Source organism: Manacus vitellinus, unplaced genomic scaffold (genome assembly GCF_001715985.3).
Source record: "Manacus vitellinus isolate BGI_N305 unplaced genomic scaffold, ASM171598v3 scaffold_40_pilon, whole genome shotgun sequence".
Taxonomy (NCBI): domain Eukaryota; kingdom Metazoa; phylum Chordata; class Aves; order Passeriformes; family Pipridae; genus Manacus; species Manacus vitellinus.
This window is the reverse complement of record NW_021940541.1, coordinates 2958679-2977570: the sequence shown is the minus strand read 5'-3', so window position 1 is coordinate 2977570 and position 18892 is coordinate 2958679. Positions and strand designations below refer to the sequence as shown.

At 41.2% G+C, this 18892-nt stretch overlaps 1 protein-coding gene across 1 annotated transcript in view; it reads right to left on the bottom strand.

The window, feature by feature from the left end:
• The window catches only part of ADAM12 (ADAM metallopeptidase domain 12), a 164414-nt gene that overhangs the window by 59827 nt on the left and 85695 nt on the right, over positions 1–18892 (bottom strand). Inside the window, exons 3-5 of the mRNA XM_018078430.1 lie at positions 18456–18534; positions 14785–14861; positions 2472–2655 (exon numbers count right to left, since the gene is read on the bottom strand). Of these exons, the coding sequence (XP_017933919.1) occupies positions 2472–2655; positions 14785–14861; positions 18456–18534 (340 nt within the window). The remainder of the gene's footprint in view (positions 1–2471; positions 2656–14784; positions 14862–18455; positions 18535–18892) is intronic.

The window sequence follows — 18892 nt, the reverse complement described above, 5'->3', positions numbered from 1 at the left end:
CCTGAAGAGAAATGTACTCACAAGGTGCCTCCCACCCTCTTCCAAATGAAGAAGAAAAGATGACCCAGGAAAATCCAAGTACAAAGATATAGGAAGAACTCTGTTACATGAGTCAGTTTAAAACATTTACTTCTTACCAAGAGTAAAACTGTTTGGACTGGAGAGAGTTTGCTGCAGAGAAATTGGCTGGCAGTGTATCATCACATAAGCCTCTGGTAACTGCCTTGCATAACAAGTCTGTTCCTGAGATTTACCCAAAGGCTATGTGCATTCCTAGGATACAATATTTATTTATAAAATATACCCAATTATGACCTTTTTCAGCTTGCTCTCTGCAGCCAGCTGCATCAATGCACAGCCCTGAGTTAACACTGCCTGAGTTAATCCTTCAGGACTAAAATGAAGAGTCAATAATAAAGCCATGACAGATGTACAGATGGGGGGCAATGTGCTCTGTTCCACTGGCTGTCATCTTTCTCCCCTGCTTCTACCACACCCGATTCTACCACAAAACTGCTATCCCATGCAGCTGTATCCATTCCTCATGCCTCCCTGCCTGGGAATTAGCATGGCTTGGATTCACACTGCAGTGGTGAGCCTCTCTCTTTCTCTGTGACCCACTTGCCCCAAACAACTCACCTGCCTGATCTGTGTCCACCACCACAAGGCTTTTTGTGGCTACAGAGAAAATTCCATACTGCAGGTGCTGTCCTACACATTGGCCTTGCTTTCTGTAGGATCTGATCTCAATGGAGCTCAGCTGGAAAACACATTCCCTGCTGTAATTTGAGGGTCCACTGAGTCATGAAATGACCCAGTATTTATAGTGCCCCAGCTCCAATGGGGCAAAACGTGTCTGCAGACATCTGTGCATCACCTGAATCGCTCTGTTGAGGCTCATGTTTGGATCTGGGAAGCGGAGTCTGCTGCGTGTCCCATCATTTATCTGTACTTACATCTAACCCAAAGGTTAGACTAACTCTGTGATACACTGATCTCACATTTCAGCTCTGCTCCACAAGGATTCAGTGTAGGTAGTTAAGTGAAGAGTCGGGAGAAAGCAGCAAACAAAAATCTCCCCCTGAACTTAAGACTTGATTTCTGCTAAGTCTGTCACCCAGTGGAATTTGGAGCAGCCTTGTGTCTCCCTACTTTGCAGGTCACCTTTATTCAGTGTGTCCTGACAGCTTGCTTAGCTTATGACAACACTGAAATATGAAAACTCACTCCACACATTACATTTGACAACTTCCAAAATTCCTACATTAGAAGCGTATCCAAGACACTCATTATGTATATTGCACCTATCCATATGATGTGACTGTTGACAGGTTTTATAATTATGTCCACTGAACCACAGCAAAAATAGTTTTCAGATATTTAAAGTGAATTCTGGGACGTGGTTGAAGCCATCAACAAAATGTGAGAACCATAAGGGTAATAATAAATTGCTTTGACTGATCAGTTTGTTACGTGTACACATTTTATTTCAGTGTTGCTTTGATTACTTCAGTAAAATTCAGTCAGAAGCCACGAAGAATTTGTGGAAACTTTAATAAAGTTATAATAAAGTTATGGAAAGTACTTTTCCAATGCTTTCAACCTATAGGTATTTTCAGAAATGCATTTAATTCTTAAAATGGTATATGCAAAGGTTAATACTTTAGATGTAATATTTAATATTCCTAAAATGTAAAATAATTCTACCACACAAATAATATGTAATTTAGGTTATTTTCCTTAACCATTGACCAGATGAAGAGACTTAGTCCTACATGCAAGTACAAATCCCCATATGTGACATTTAATAAATGTTGAGGGCAGATTTATATTATTACATAATTCCTGAGTACCTAAAGCAGCCTTTTCTACAATCCTCATCCAATATATAGACAAACTCATTGCAGTATTTCCTCTTCCTGATTTTTAGCTCATTTAATTTCCTACAGTTTCTATTAGCATTTCACATGAAGTGCACTTCTGCCTACATAAAAGCAACTACAATAATACATCTGTAAAATAATATGGTGAGAATCTGTTTTGTCTGCATAAAAGACTTTCCTACCAGAATGTAATGTTTCAAAACCTGGTATTAGCAAAGCATCACAGCTATCAGGTTCTCCTCCACCTTGGGTGGGCAAGAGCTTTTCCAGACATTGCTCAGTACTCTTAGGGGGTCTTAAATTCTGGTTGTAATCATGCAAGAAGCAAAATATATTACCATAATATGGTGAAAATAACACGTTGAAAGGAAAGTAAAAAGCAAGTTATGCATGTAGAACGAGAAAAAGTAATAAAGTTTTAACAAGTAATTTCAAGCCTGCACTTAAGCAGATGACAGTTGATGATGTGGGTTCATGATTTGCTCAGCAGAGACTCTTTGTAACAGAGTTTTGACAGGCAGCAATATGGAAATGCTGCCAGAGACGTACTCAACCAACCAGACATATAAAAGTGCATCATCCACCTACCCTGCCAGCTTGAGAATGGTGTGATGTGTCATTGTCATCAGTTCTCGTGGCAGAGATGTCCAGCTGGTGGCCACAGGATCCTGGGGCTATTTTCAGATTCTCTGCTCGGTAGATCCTGTGTTCACTTGTAGCACCTTCTAATGGCTCCAGAATGTAGCTTTTGTTTCCAAACACAATAATTCCCCTGGGACAGAGGAGAGCAGAGTAAGATGCACGGTTTGGAACTACAACAAAGTTACACAGATTTAATAATGATGGAGCATGAGAAAGCAAAACGCTGATTTACAATGTCACGGTCGAGTGGAGCAGGAAACATCAAAGCTGTGTCTTTGTCATTGCAGCACACTATACTTTAAAAAAAGCAATGGCTCACAGAAAATTTGTCTCTTCTGAAGTGCTGCACTGCAGAGTAAAATTATATTTGTGTTTTATTTGTTTTCCATTCTCCCGGTGATGCACTGCCATCACTGAGGGAGTCATGGAGCCCGTGCTTCTGAGGCCCTGTGGCAAATGGGAATGAACAAAAGCCTGGAGAAATGCCTTTGTAAGGAAAAGTACAGCCTGAAGCCATCCATTTTGGTCTGCAGTGAGCATTACACCTTTAGACCAAACACTGATGGGAGCATTGGCTCTGCCAGATGAAAGAGGGATTGCGGTGTCAGAACGGTTATTAAATATTGCACAGTGGGGCAGCAGAGGGAAGCTCAGATGTATTAACAGTGGATCCCTGTTTAACTCATTTTACGGCCCAAAATAATAATTTTGACAGCAATAGCACCTGCCCTCTGAGGATCTCAGATTTTCCATCAGTAAAAAAGCTCTTGCTGCACTACTTTCAGCTGAAAAGAGGAAAGAGGGGTTAGGAAGAGAAACAACACGGTGATCCAAGAAAGATGTGGAAGAACTTAGGACATGTAGCAATTCTGAGTTGCATGTGCTGCCTCCTAACCAAAAGCCTCTCCCCCTGTATGCTCCAGACAACTCACCAAATTAAAAAAACCTTCTTTGGTTCTTGTGCTGGGTCCTGGCCTGTTATTCTAAGATGCTACAGCAAAACAAAGTTGACAAAAGATTGGATATGTGACAGTCTGAGAGAGCTGGGGCTGTTCAGTCTAGAGAAGAGAAAGCTCCAGGGAGAACTTAGAGTGCCTAAAGGGTCTCCAGGAGAGCTGAAGAGGGACTTGGGACAAGGCCTGGAAGGACAGGACAAGGGGGAATGGCTTCCCACTGCCAGAGGGCAGGGTTAGATGGGATATTGGGAAGGAATCATTGGCTGTAAGCGTGGTGAGGCCCTGGCACAGGTTGCCCAGAGAAGCTGTGGCTGCCCCATCCCTGGAAGTGTCCCAGGCCAGGTTGGACGGGGTTTGGAGCAACCTGGGCTAGTGAAAGGTGTCCCTGCCCATGGCAGGGAGGGGGGTGAAATCAGATGATATTTAAGGTTCCTTCCAACCCAAACCATTCTGTGATTCCAGGATCTTTCCAATTCTAAGGAAGCTGCTCGTTCAGCCCAGCACAGCAAACACAGACAGTGTGGTGTGGGAGTCCATGGTCTGCACATGCTGGAATAGGATTTCTGGTATCATATGACACAAAATAAGATTATCTCCAGCAAGACCTCTGGAATAACTAATTGTAACTGCAACTGTAGACCCCAAAGTAAGAAAACTCTTGTACATCAGGACTGGCACAGCATTAGAAGGCATGCAGTAGGCTTGCAGACAGGGCTCAGGTAGAAACTACTAAGTAAGGAAGGAATTTAACATTCTGTGCCTGACCACATTCTGCCAACCACACAGGAGGGTCCTACATAATTCCTACATGGAGCTGGACATCAGGTTTTGTTGGGTACCTGTGTGACTATGTAAAAAAAACTCTTTAAAACCCATTTCTCTTTACTAAACTATGGATAAACATTTGTTTGTGAGATAGTGTAAAAATTCATCAATTAGACACTACATTGGACACCACACTTCATTATTAATTTCTTCCTTCCTGTCTTTAAATTATGAAGGTTTTGAACCTCTAATTTGAACCAGTAATTACAATGCACCTATCTGGAACTCCATGAACATTTTAATTGGCCAAGGCATTCTTCCTCAATTCCTGCTCTAAACTGCTCTATACCATCTATATGCTATTAAACAGCAATTTTTTTCAGCACAAAACTGGTTGCATTTTATTAGTGCGTCTTTTTAGAAGTGTCTGCCCTTTTTATTTCTGTCTGTGTAGCAACAAAGGTAAGATACTACAACCATTTTGAGACCAATACATGTCACTGTACAATTCTTCTGCAGAAAGCTTAAAAAAAAAAAAAAGGACAAAAAAAGAGAAAGAAGAAGGACCCAAAAGCAGGCTAATGACACCGTAAAGACTCATTTAAATATAAAAAGCAATATTATTGGGAAAGAGTTGCCTTAGATATTCTAAGATACGATGAAGAAACTCAAAGTCTTTGGTCTCCTAACCAGCTAACTGCAATATTCATTCCAAGTTGCACAATCTTGCTACAGAACATCATTGACACCAGTTCAACCAAGCCAACAGACAAGCATTCCACTGTTCCTAGAGCAGCTAAAAGTCCAAGAGAAAAAAGAAGACTGGAAAGCCATGATATTAAAGCCTGTACAACAGCATTTACTGACGTGAACCGAGGCTCAGGGGCCGATAATTCATTTCTAGCTTCCTTAGCACCCGTGGCAGATCAGGTAAGATATATTCCTCAGCCATCACACAGCAGGCTGTGGGTGATGGATCACAGCTGGAAAAGCAGGACTGATTTATCACAGGGCCTTTGCAGCTCCAGCCAGGATACAAAGAGCATCCGTGACATACGAGAGACCTCTGAGCAGGTCACCCCTGATTTGAGTAACCTTACACCCCACACTTCTAAATTATTATCAGACCTGCCTTGCTCCTTGGAGAATTTAGGAAACTAGGACAGTGTATTCCCTTTACTCCAATAACCAGCAACTCTGTAATCAGCACAATCAAATAAGGATTGCTGTCTTTGCCTTGTGCAATTAATCATTTAATTTTGGAGGCAGCTGGAATGAACATTGGAGGCAGGAGTCCATTAGTCACTGTTTGAAATGGACCAGCCCTGTACTGGCAACTCAAAACCAGTATAAAACCACAAAGAGTTTTATTTTTAACATTAAACTTATACTTCTCAGAACGTTCCCTTTAAAAATTAGAGACTTAAATAATTTTCTTTAGTTATAAACACTCTAGGAAGGGAGAGACTTAGAAGTATTCTTTTACTGGGTAGAAATATTTTCATCTTTTTTTCCCCTATTTTAAAGCCAGCATTTTGTTTTCAGGAGTTCATATCCAAAACATGCCACATCAGTGCCAAGTCTCCAAAGTATCCCTTGAATACCCAACTACTGTCTAAAATAACCAAATAACTATTTATTCACCCCTCATTTTCTTTAGTTGAAGAAGATATGGACATTTGATCATATACCAGCGATTAATTTTGTTTTTTACTGAGCATATCAGACTCAGGGCTGTCTGACTTCCACCCCAAGCATGAGCCTTTAAGGACAGTTCCACCTTTGCATGTGGAGCACTCCCATGGTAAAGAAAATCTGCAGATTAGGCATAAAGGCAAACATACTTTTCATTTAAGGCACACTTATCCCTTGAGTGCTGCCTACAGGATATCAGCACTTGGCTTGTGACCATCTGTAATAAGATAATGAATATCAAATATGAATTTTCTTGGCCAGCTCTCTGGTTTTGACTAATTTTCTTTTCCTACAGTTGCATTTTCCCCCCACTGACCAGTGCCAAGCACAGCACCTTAAGAATGTAACTAGTCAAAAGCTATGGTTTCTTTCTTTCTTTGGTCTGAACCAAAAAAATCTACCAGCCATTCAGTACTAAGAATTTGATGCAAATAAAATAAATCCATAACTACTGTTTCCCTCCACTCTTGTCAGATGTTTCAAAGAAGCCTCTGTTACTCCTTCACCAGTTCTGTGTCTCCCTCTTGAACAGAGTTCTCTCACATGTCTGAGTCATCCTATAGACCCCAAAGTACAAGATGGTACAACTTTTCTATTTTTCAGGAAGTATTATTGTTAAATAATATAAGGTTTTCCAATGTGACAAATAGTCAGTATGTTAAATTACAGATCTCCAACCGAAAATCACACAAGGAAGCCCAAAGAGACTTCATCAACCTCCCTCAGTGAGGGCTCAAGAAGTGGATGGTCCATAAGGCCAACTTCTACTGAAATATGTAGGATTTCTACCAGTACTTCTACCAGGCAAAAAAACCTACCAGAATTCTCAAGCTAATGAATATTTGGGAAAAAAAAATTGCAACATAAAGTATTCAATTTTTGGTCTCCAGGTGCCTAATTCGTGCCATCTGAGTTTTCCCCAATCCCAAATCAAACTAATGCTGGGAAGTCAGAAAGACCTTGCAAATGAGCTGAGCAGGAAAGAAAGGAGACAATCCAAACCCTATCTAACCCTATCACTCTGCCTTTTTCATCACTGGTAGCAGAGAGGGAGGAAAAAATCTCTATACCATACAGCATGTCCAGACAGTGGTTCACAGGCTCCAAGCCAGCTGGAAGCAGCTCCAGCGTAGTCTTGAGCCTGAGCTAATTTTTTACTCTACCTCTCAACAGTGTTTGATTCCTGCTCATGCCTGGGGGTCAGCACCAAACCAACCTCACCCACATTGCTGATGGTCAGCTCTGGATGTGGACAACTCATTGGTCTTTGCCTACTGTACTCCCTTATATGGACACATGGGGAACGTGTCTGTGAGATGGGAGAACTCTCTCCGTCTCAAAGAAAAAGAAATTAAAACATAACTTATATAATTAATTTGCTATTAATTGCTATTTAACTTACCAGGAATCTCTCAATCAGGGTGAACGTAATTTTAATGGAATAACTCCACTATTTAAACTGTCAATAAAGTCAAATGTGATACTTTTTTTTTTCTCTTAAAAGAGGAAAACCAAAACAAAAGCTACAGTAAGACCAGTCATATTTCATAAATCAACAGGCTTTAGGAAATCTCAAAAATATAAATGGGATTTTTCTTTTCCAACTTGTCAGCAGAAGCAAAGGCCCTGCCAACATAAACCATCAACACATACTTGTCTGAGAAATTGTGATGCTGAAGTAAAACTTGGCTAAAACAGCATTATATGAGACTATTATATATTATTCTGCTGCACTATCCAGGAGAAGTTAAGTCAATCGATAAACCTGAGAGCCACAAATGCAATTAAACATTTGGTTTTAATGAAGCTCACAGTTATACTCATTTCTAAACAATAATAATAAAAACCTCTATTACGACTGGAAGAGGAATGTTCTCAGTTTGCAAGGAATTAATTAGAGGGCTCTCATGCTCACACACCACACACTCACAGACACTGAAACCTTGCAGTGCTCATGTGCCACCTAAAAACCTGCAGGATCTTCATTCCACAATCAATGCAACAGCTTCAAAAGGAAAAGGGCTGATCCCACAGCTGTGCCACGGATTTCAATGAGTTTTAGGTGGAGAGGTACCAAAATTGAAGCCTTGTGGCCCTGGAGTGCTGTTCTCACGATGCTCATGGTGCAGCAATCCCTCCCTGCAGGGTTTCTCTGCAGGCAGCATATCAAGAGGGGATCCACACAGTGAGAGGGCATTTTTGTTTATTTTTGTTCTACATTCTTCATTCTCAGGACTTTGTCTAACAAATTCCCAGGCAAGTAAGCAGGCAAACAAACAAAAGAGAAGGAAAAATGAAGTGGCGAACGAAAACTTCACTTTTAGGCCGTGTTAATAAGTTGCAGATGAATACGAGTGGGATAAATGAGCAAGATGATCTATTGACTATTTTTCTAATAGGATAGCTGATATTTAGATATTTTCCAAATGGTTTGGTTATTCTTTAACTTTAAAGGACTGGGAAATACAGAGTCTAGAGGCAGAAATACTCCTGTCTCCATCACTGCCCTAGAAAGGCAAGTCACCTCTTCTGCATCAGTTCCTCAACTTTAAAAAGGGGTAAATTTTAGTAACCACAGACAATAATTATCTATTGATGAAGAACACAACACAAGAGACAAAAAACCCCGTTACCCTACTACACTGCACAGCCAGATTCCATTAAAATAACCAACCTGACCCAAAGCAACAAAGGGCAACGTCTCAAAGGCAGGTGAAAGCAGTAGCATTCTTGGTTTTACATATTGCAGGAGTGGTGGAGGTGTTCTTACACAGACACATCATTACTCACATTGGAGTTTTTTTTCCAGCCAATGTCTTTCATTAACCTGAAAATATATTCTCTAGCACAGTGTCTGAAACATGGTCATGGCCAGAGACTACTGTAGCAGACACTTAATCCTTTCTCAGTGCAAGACAGATCTGTGCAGAGTGAATGCAGATTGGTCTGCAACTCTGATGCCTGGAATTTAAGCAAGGAGCTACTTGAATGGAAGGTAATAAATGCAATCTCATGTCCAGCATTTGTGTTGCAAGAAACAATAGTTTTGTTGTCACAGAAAGTGTCACGTGTGGGTTCAGCTGGGAGGGTGACAAACCAGACCAAGGGAAGCAGAGAAAAATGAAGGAGGAACGAAATGCTGGCATCAGTGTCAATTTAGTGAGCAGGTTTTATAGCACTGTGCAGGAAACAGTGTGGCAATAAAGGGTTGATTCAAACTTGCACATCACATTAAGTGCCGGAACCAGACTGGGAGGAGAAGGGAGAGGCTCAAACAGCCAGGCAATATCATCCCTCATGCCTGTCCTGGCAGGAGCAGTGATCCCTATGCACGTGGGGACAGACTGCACACAGTGGTCACAGGATGGACATACTGTTCATGTCAGATCCCAGAGGTGATTGTGATCCAGGAGCTGTTCACCCCTCCAGCAGACAGCACTCAGAAGCTATGAAACTCCAGAAAGTGAATGGATTTTAATGCTAAGCTCAAAATCCTCCAGTAGTCTCATGGTCAGATAAATTACAAACCACATGGGATGTTTATGTGAGCTAAAAGCTCTTCAGAAATTATGGAGGAAAAGCACACATCCAAACCAGTGCTTTTCTCAACTGTGATTTCCTCCTAACTTAACTTTTGGATGAAATCTCCCCTTCCATGGGGAAATCATGCTTGAGAAGTCATGAGGAATTTATACTTTTTTCTTTCCTCGCTGGTTTCCTACTTCCATTCCTTTTTTGAATAGTTGATGTCTGGAGTGTCACATTTAAATCCCTTGCTCAGCTGACTGTGTCTGGGATACAGTGAATTCAGCCAGACCATTTGAAAAATGGATGGTTCTGGTGTTGGCAGCCTCATGTACCATCACTGTGTAATCCCAGTGAAAATGAGCATCTATTCCCTTCTGGGGCCTTATCCCATCCCTGCCACTGTGCACACAGATTCTTGCAGCTGCTGCTGAGGCTGGACAACGACTGAGTACTTTTTGAGTGTGTGAATGGGTTTATCTAGGAATTGGGTAACTCTGAGGGATTCTTAGGCTATTTGAACATGTTTTTGATATTTCAGAAGGAAAAGGCTTCCTATAGGATTTATGGTTTTAAACTACTGAGGCATTTCTGAGAGCATATCTCAAGCTCTCCCCCCCCCACAAGAGGTCACTGCAGATGCCTTTGTGGCTGCACATTCCTGTGCCAGGGTCCTGTGCCAGCCCCTGGACCACAGAGATTTCTGCTGCAGTTTTCTGTGTGTTTGCTGCATTCTGCACTCAGAGAGAAAGTAATAAGGGAAAAATCATTCAAGTCTAAACAAATTTATCGCAGAAGATGTGAGTGGTGGCCAAAGGCCAGAATTATTTGCTAAAAACTTGAAGGGCCTCCAGGCTAGATAAACAGGAGGGTATTTCCTGGGGACAGGAAGGAAACGACTTGACTTTGTGATACCTTCAACTTCCCACAAGCCTTGACAGTCTAATTGGCTTTCTTATCCAGATGGAGGCAGCAGAAATCCTGATTACCTATTGTTCCCATTCCCTGCATTCAGCATTTGCTGTCTCCTCTCTGCCATTCAGCCCTTCCTTCTCCCGAGGAGCCAGCAGGATACAGATTATGGCATGATTATATTCTCTTCTAACCTGCATTTTAGGCAGCTATCAGTGTCAATCCAAGTATTTATGCCATTGTACTCCTGTGTGAAATGAGGAGCTTGAATGTTGTGTCTGTGAGGATGTAACAGCTGGAATACCTGTGTGTCTGTGTGTGAGAGAGCCAAGTCTCCTCACTCATCTTTATCTCTCACCCCTCTATCTGCCTGATAAATGTAAACTACTCAAAACTGTCTTAGTTTTCAGATTTTGCCCTTGATTCTTCCTCATCACAGAATAATCACGTCATGTTTACAACCTAATAACACATCTCAAATGCTCAACCATGTGGTTGCACTGTAAGGGAGACCTTGATGGTTGCAGTAGGTCAGAGCCAAGTTCCTACAGCTCAGCACCCCATCTCTGGCCTTGGCCAACAGCAGATATTCAGAGGTGAGATATAAGAACATGGCAGAGCTCCCCTTCCCAAATTGCCTCATCTTTTTCAAATATACTGATACTTTTTTCATTGACACCCACCTGTGACAGTGAGATCCAGAGCTTCATTACGTGGAGAATAAAAAAAAGTACTTTCCTTTGCTCTAAAGTTCCATTTGATGTCTCCTAATTTTGAGGTTATGAAAAATATTCAGTAATTGTCCCCTCTTCAGCATGACATTCATCCTGCCCCTTTTCTCCGTCATCTCCTTTCAGAAGTGACAAATCCTAGTCTATTTTCTGTCCTTGGATAAAAGCTGTTCCCTACCTTTGATCATAATTTTTGCCCTTCTCTGTACCTCTTCTGGATATAATGCCTCTTCATTTTCTGAGGTGGGGATGGGGAGGGGAAAACAAGAACTGCATGCAGAATTCAAGACATGAGTACCCTATGGATTTATAAAGTGGTAATGAGGGGTCTTGTTTTATCTTCTATTTCTGTCTCAGTAATTCCTGTGATCCTTTTTGCTTTTTTGCCTACTGCTGAGCACTGAGGCGTCAGAGCACACTAAAGTGGGGAACCTTTTCTTTATGACTTGTTTCATGTCTTTTAATGAACTCTCCTAATCCAGAGGAAAAAGACACAGTTCCTACCTATTCACACCTGGAACAGTGCCCAAGGTGCCTGTCTAGTGGGAGTGGGGGGATATTAGTGCTCTGAGATTTCAGGGAGATAACAGCCTGCACTTCCTTTCAATAGATGTTTTTCAGGCACCTAAACTCCAGCTCCACGTGACAGCTGTGTGAGGTGGGTAAAATCATTAAATGAATTTCACAGATGGAGAAACTGAGACGGAGAGATTTGTCTGATTCACTTAGAAACTGTCACAAAGCCAGGAACAGAGCCTGAAAGTGAGACCAGCCTTTTCTTCCACTGGCTGTCCTCAGGCTTCCAGGGACTGTCCTCACCTGGGGCTCCATGGCCACACAGTGTCTTATGTCCCTACTCCTGCACCTTGCAGTCTTCAGCATGCCTTGCAAAAACAAGAGTCCCTGCTCCAGTACATCATCCTATCCTATCCTATCCTATCCTATCCTATCCTATCCTATCCTATCCTATCCTATCCTATCCTATCCTATCCTATCCTATCCTATCCTATCCTATCCTATCCTAGTCCTATCCTATCCTATCCTATCCTATCCCTATCTATCCTAGTCCCCCACCCCCATCCCATCCATAACTATTCTTCAAGCTAGCAAAGTTGCCAGCCAAGTAAGCCACAATGTACTTTTGAACTGTCCTATTTCTCCTTGTATTATTTCAGACTGGATCACGTGCAATAAATCAGAGAATCAAAGAATGGTTTGGGTTGGAAGGGACCTAAAAAAACCATTTAGTTCCAACCTCCCTGCTATGGACAGGGACATCTTCACTACATTTTCCACTAAATTCTCGAGGATGCATTGCCACAACATTTTTGGTGGCACAGGTGAACTGTGAGCCTGACTCTGGAAGGTGGCTGCTCTCTCTCAAATGAAGTACTTTGGGATCGTCATTTGTTTATTTATTTGGTTTAATGAGAAGCCGGATGTTCAGGGGAGCTGACAGTGCATTATGAAGCCTTTTAATAGACATCAAGGGCATGTAGTGATAGATCAAAGGACAAATGTAGTGAGAGGACAAGGAGAATGGCCTTAAGCTGAAGGAGGGAAGATTTAGCTGAGATTTTAGGAAGAAATTCTTTGTTTTAAGGGAGGTGAGGCCCTGGCACAGGTTGCCCAGAGAAGCTGTGGCTGCCCCATCCCTGGAAGTGTTCAAGGCCAGGGTGGACAGGGCTTGGAGTAACCTGGGCTAGTGGAAGGGACACCCCATTTACCAACCTCAGCAGCAAATGCAGCAGCTAAATGGGCACAGACACTGAGGTGTATCCTCAGCTGATCCCCTGCTAGAACAAAACATGCATTGCAAAGGAAACTTCTGAAACTTTGTCTTGAAAAAGATGCTGTTCCATTTTTTTCCTGCGGAGAAGAAGCCTAATACTGTCAGCTTGCACTCTGGGGATTTGTCTGCAGTAGTGCCAGATGAGAGAAAAGTGTCACTGCCAGCATATGCTGCCTTGACACATCTGACTGCCTAAAACTGGGAAACAACTCTGTGAGCTCGACAATTGTAAAAAGAGCACATTAGAGAAGAAAGAAAATACTTCTAATGTGGAGGAGAGTATTTTCTCTTGAGAGTTATGAATTTTTCAGGTAGCTCTGAAACAAAGACATCATTGCAGACCCTCTCCCACATGGTACAAGTTTTTCCCTGTGGACCTTACAGCACTCTGATCCCTTTGACTAAAATACTGAGAGCACTGTATCATATTTTTACATATAATTTTAAATTTTGCATATATTTTTACAATGAGAATGACAGGTGAATGTTGACTGCCACGATCCATGCAAGGGGTTAATTAGATAAACTTGTGGAAGGTGCCAGATATATAGTGAAGCACCCATAAACCCCCTCTCTGTGTGGGAATGAGTCAAAGGAATCCCATCCACTACAGCAAGTGGGTCATTCCCACAGGGAGAGGGGTCCTGGTAACCAACTGTTTACTCTCTCTGCTGCTGTCAGTCCCAGAGCTCCCTTATGAAAGCCTTGACAATACCACTATTGCACAAAATGCAAAATCAAGGGAAAAATATTCCAGCTACTCATGCTGTTTGTAGATAAATTAAACATAGAAAAGGCTGAGACAGCTGGAAATCTGACAGGAAAACTGGGTTTTCCAGGGAGAACACTAGAGCCAATTTACAGTTAATTACTGTGATTTGGAACAGCTCTGTGAGTAAATACCAGTCTCTGATTGTCCAAGTAAGGAAGATAATTGTTTCCTGAACTGTGTCCATTGTGTACTTAAAACGTTGTCAGCCCATTCCTTTCTCAAACTTGGAAGAGGTTTGGTTTTTGGTGATGGGGATCTGCTACTCTTCTGACAACAAGCAGCTAAAATCCTAATGCTGAGCGTCATCATGAGGCCAATTTATTGAGCCACCTCTCCTAATGATGAGGCTGCTGGACCTGCATGAGTGCACAGCTGCAAAGCAGCCCTGACATCAATGATGAGACAGTTTTTGGGGACAAGGAGGACTGGAAGGCCACCAGGCACATTGCTACAAAGGGCATAGAGAGGCATGTGCAGCAGAAGAGAAGGGATGGCTCTTGGAAAACCCCCCATCTATTTCTTTTTTTTTAACTCTTCAGAGCAACTATGGGGAAAATGATTTGTAGAGATTGGGCTAACACTTGAAAATGAGTAGAATCATGGAATCATTTGTGTTGGAAAAGCCCTCTAAGACCACCAAGTCCTACCATTCCCCCAGCACTGCCAAGGCCACCACTAACCCATGTCTCCAAGTGCCATATCCACATGTCCTTGAAATCCCTCCAGAAGGAGTAAATCCCTGCCCTGGGCAGCCTGTTCCAGTGCTTGACAACATTTTCAGTAAAGAAATTTTCCCTGATGCCCAATCTAAACCTCTCAACACAACTTGAGGCTATTTCCTCTTGTCTTCTGACTTGTTACCAGAGAAAACAGACTGATTGACCTCCACCCTCCTCTCAGGGAGTTGCAGAGAGCAAGAAGGTCCCTCCTGAGTCTCTTTTCCTCCAGGCTGAGCCCCCACAGCTCCCTCAGCCACTCCTGGTGCTCCAGACCCTTCACCAATACTGATACATTAATTAAAAGGAAAAAAACCCAAACAAACAAACCAAAAAAACCCCTCACCATGTTATAGGGTGGTTTCTTAAGCAGAATTAGTGAAATATTGGCTCACCTGAGTCCAGAGCAGGTGCTGAGGCTGACGGAGGAGTCGGGGTCCCCTTGCACAGTGCCATGGTAATAGCAGTGACCCTGATGGCAAAAAACAGAAAACATTTCAATAGTCATAAATGCTCTTTGCCCTCTATTTTTTTTTTATGTGTTTCCATCCTTTTTATTTCAAAGGGATTATCAGTTTCAGGTTGCAGCATTCAGGATCACACTGACAGCACCTTCCATGTCCCACGAAATATTGACTGTGCTTAACAGGCCAAATGGTTCCTAAATGGAAACCTTGGGTTCTTTGTAAATCCTAAAAACCTAGAGGTTTTTTGTTTTGCTTGAGTTTGTGGTTTTTTTTAAGAGGGCCAATGGTGTTTAATTTATGTGACTGACCACCTTTTTCTGCGTTATTTTATTTAAAGCTACATTTTGGAATATTTTATAAAATTAATCAGATTAAAAAATCAGCTGCCACATTTCACTTCTTTCTATAGACCCTTATTTTTGTTTAAAAGCATTTACACCTTTGTATCCACATAAGGGATAAATATGTATAAAGAAAAGTATAAAAAGACAATCCCAACCCCATTATTTGAAAAAAGTCACAGAGCAAATGAAAGGGAAGGGAAATAGGCTGGAAAGGAAATCTTTTATTGAATTACCCAACCAAATAGCTGCATGTTATTAAGAACAACCAAGAATAAGAGGGTCTTCTATTTTGAGAGGCAACTGTCCAATTTAATTTTGTGGCTGGGTTATTGTATTTCTTTAATAATTCACTGCTTGCAAAAGGCACCCACAACAGAGATAGTTTCTGAGCATACACTCATATCTGTCTGGAATCAAGGCTAATTTTATTGTTGACTAAAGGTTATATTACATTCCCAATTATGTGAGTGGCTGGAAAGCAATGACTGTGTCCCGTCCAGCGTTTCTTTTCTCATGGCTCCTTTGAATGCCACCTGGAAACAGAAAACACTGTTTAAAAGGTTCCTCTCTTATTAGTGCAAAGGAAAGTTATCAGTCCTGCTTCAACCTGACAGCCATCTCACTGTGCCTTTTTATTACTTGGTCCATTCACATCCATCCAGCTGCATTAATTAACCTTTTCAGTCTGGGGCCGTGGTTTTCACTTACAAAGCCTTCTAAAGACCACCTTGATTTTGGTAAAGAAAGCAAAAGCCATAAAAATGCTGGGCAAGATGTAATGACTCGGATACGAATTTTCTGCAAATAAGGTTATACCAGGAAAAATGTTTGTTTAGAGCATCTTTATTTCTAGCATGAGCAACTGAACACGGCACAGCCACGCTGGACTTGCTAAATACAAATCTCAATAGTTTTCTCAGTGAAAGAAGTGGCAGAAACAGGATAATAGTGTTTTACTCTTGGGTGTTTTTATCATCAGTCCTCATAAAGAGTCAGTAACATATTAGCAAGGATAAAGTCACAGTGGAAGGGAAGGGAGTCATAGTCTGAGTTTTTTGGGGAGAATCACTTCAGTCACAATTGCTATCTATGAAGGTTAAAGTTTTCAGTGTGAGTGCACTATTTCACTTTCTTTCAAAATTATCAGTTACAGGCATCCAGTTGGTAAGACAGAAAAAAATCAATGCCCTTCGTCTCAGCACTGACTCCTATGGTCACCCTGAAACAGGCTAAACCCCAAAATAAATAGGTTTATTCTGTTGTTTAAAGTAAGCACAAGGCAGAGGTGCAGTTCAGAGCTCCTAAGGAAGCAATCTTTGGGTTTAGCATCACCAGGGCTGAGCACAGTCCCCAGTGAGATGGGGAGGGTGAGCTGATATCTCTCCCCTCACAGCTGCTGCTGCAGCCCAGCGTCTTTATCAAAGAGTCAGTTATGGCAAAGGTCCTGATTTCTTTTCCCCTCCACATACAACTTGTCATTTTATTAACTCTGAGCTCCTTGTTGTGGCCCATTTCACAGTCTCTCTGAGATCCACAAGCTATGTGATACCAAAGTTCAATATCGAAAATGTAAACTTATCAGACCATGGCCTGCAGTGGGACTGGTAGAAAATTGATTTCTAGCTCAGTAACTCCACTGAATTGCAGGATTATTTTTTTCTTCCTATCAAATCTTTTTATTCCTGTAAACTAGTATATGAAATGGATGACCCTCTAAAAATAATTACCAAGGCTGATTTGTCAAACTTGAAACAGTGCCTTGCTCTTGCTTGAGATCAATTTAATAAATACCAACTTTTGATGAATTTTCAAGGGCTATAAATCATAAAAACAACCCAAACAATGACTTGTGTGCTAGAGAACCTCCCCAAATGACAGCCCCACAGACCTGACTTGCTTTGACCTCCAAGCAGAATTTGACTAAGCAACTTTTCAATGGAAAATTGGATTTGGTTTCAACTCCAGGCTGTATTGATGTCCTCAGTGAAGAAAAGATATAAAAATAAAATCATAGAGACTTATCTTTTCTAAACCATATTGCAGCATTTAATGAAAAATGAATTCAGTCATCTTTCTCAAAAAAATATCTTTCAGGCAGCAAAATGCTCTGTCATTATTAATCAGGACTAACTGCCATTATGCAAACAGATATTTTTTTTAGTAAGGTAAACCTGTCATGAGCTGTACACATATTCCTGTTAATGTTGGTAAATCTCTAAAAGAGTTGTGTGCTTCATTTATTTCCTTTTACTTCCTTCAGGAGTCTCTACAGCCTTCCTGTTTCTGAAACAAATGACTATTTTCTACCAAGCTGATTTTGAAGAAGATACGAGCATCCAGCAGAATGAAAGTACTGAAAGCTTTCAAAATGATTGCTTTACTTGGGAGGTCTGGAGCTATAATGAAGATGCTTTTTCAGAAGTAAGATGTTATGCACAGAAATAATTCCTTTCACTGATACCAGCAAAGCCCATTATGGATGGGAACACAAAGCACAATGGCTCTGCTGACAGAGTCAATAAATAAATACTATAACATAAAAAATATTTTAGAGGACTTAGGCAGATAAAAGATTAGCTTTGTAATTAAAATAGCTTGTTGCATTATTTCTTATTAAGTTGTTCATGCTGTCAGAGGACAAAAACATTACTGCCTTAAAGGGTTTATGATTTATGTAAAGGAGGTTTGAACTACTTAGTTTAAGAGGCCATGTTTATATCTTTTTTATATATGTACGTAAATATACACATATTTATATTATTATATTATTATATATTATTTACACACACAGATATGTGTACATAATTATACACATACATACATATGTGTGCATAAATCATGGTGTGGTTTAAGAAAATAAACCCGACCAAACAACCCCTCTCCCCAGTGAGGAGAGACACTCAAGCCTTCAAACCTCTGACCTGAGCCACTACAGAAATCAGCTATTTAGGGTTATTTTCCCAACAGAACCAGGTCTTTCATCCATAATTTACCAACAATTGCTGCAATAACTATCAAATATAGGTATATTTCCAGGAAGTTGGACAAATCTTACAAATTTTAAAAGTCCACTGGTGAAAACCCCACATCTTTCTGTCGAAGCCTCTCTAAAAAGTCATTGTAGGATCACAGCAGGTAAAAAGATACCGAAGGCAACAATAAAAAAGAGATGACACATCGAGCTGTTTCATGCCAGGGCTCGGATCCTGACAGGGAGCACTTCGGATTTTAATGCCCGTGGCACACCAACCTTACCGTGTGATTGCGCACGAGAACCACGTCAGTGCCGTCCTGCAAATAATGGGTCTCTGTGAAGCTGCTGCTCAACAGGCCCCTGGAAAAAAAAACAGAGCACATGGAATATTAAGGCCACATCCCCTTGACTCTGTCCTTTAGAGGTTCTGTTTGAGACAGAGATCAAAGCCAGGCATTAAGGACACGATGAGTGCCAGAATAAGGGAAAATAGAACGCCAAATACTGAAGCTGCAGGACACGAGCACTTCCTGTGGTAATTGTGAAAGGGCTACAAGTTTCCAGAGTTTTCTCTTCCAAATGAGGGCTGTGTGCCAGTATATTTCAGTATTGAATCTTCCATGAATTTTTTGACACATTTTACAGTAAATGGGAAATGTGGGCATTTGGACTATTGTTAAGTGATGGTGGTTTGCTGAAAAGGAAAATGTTTTGCCTG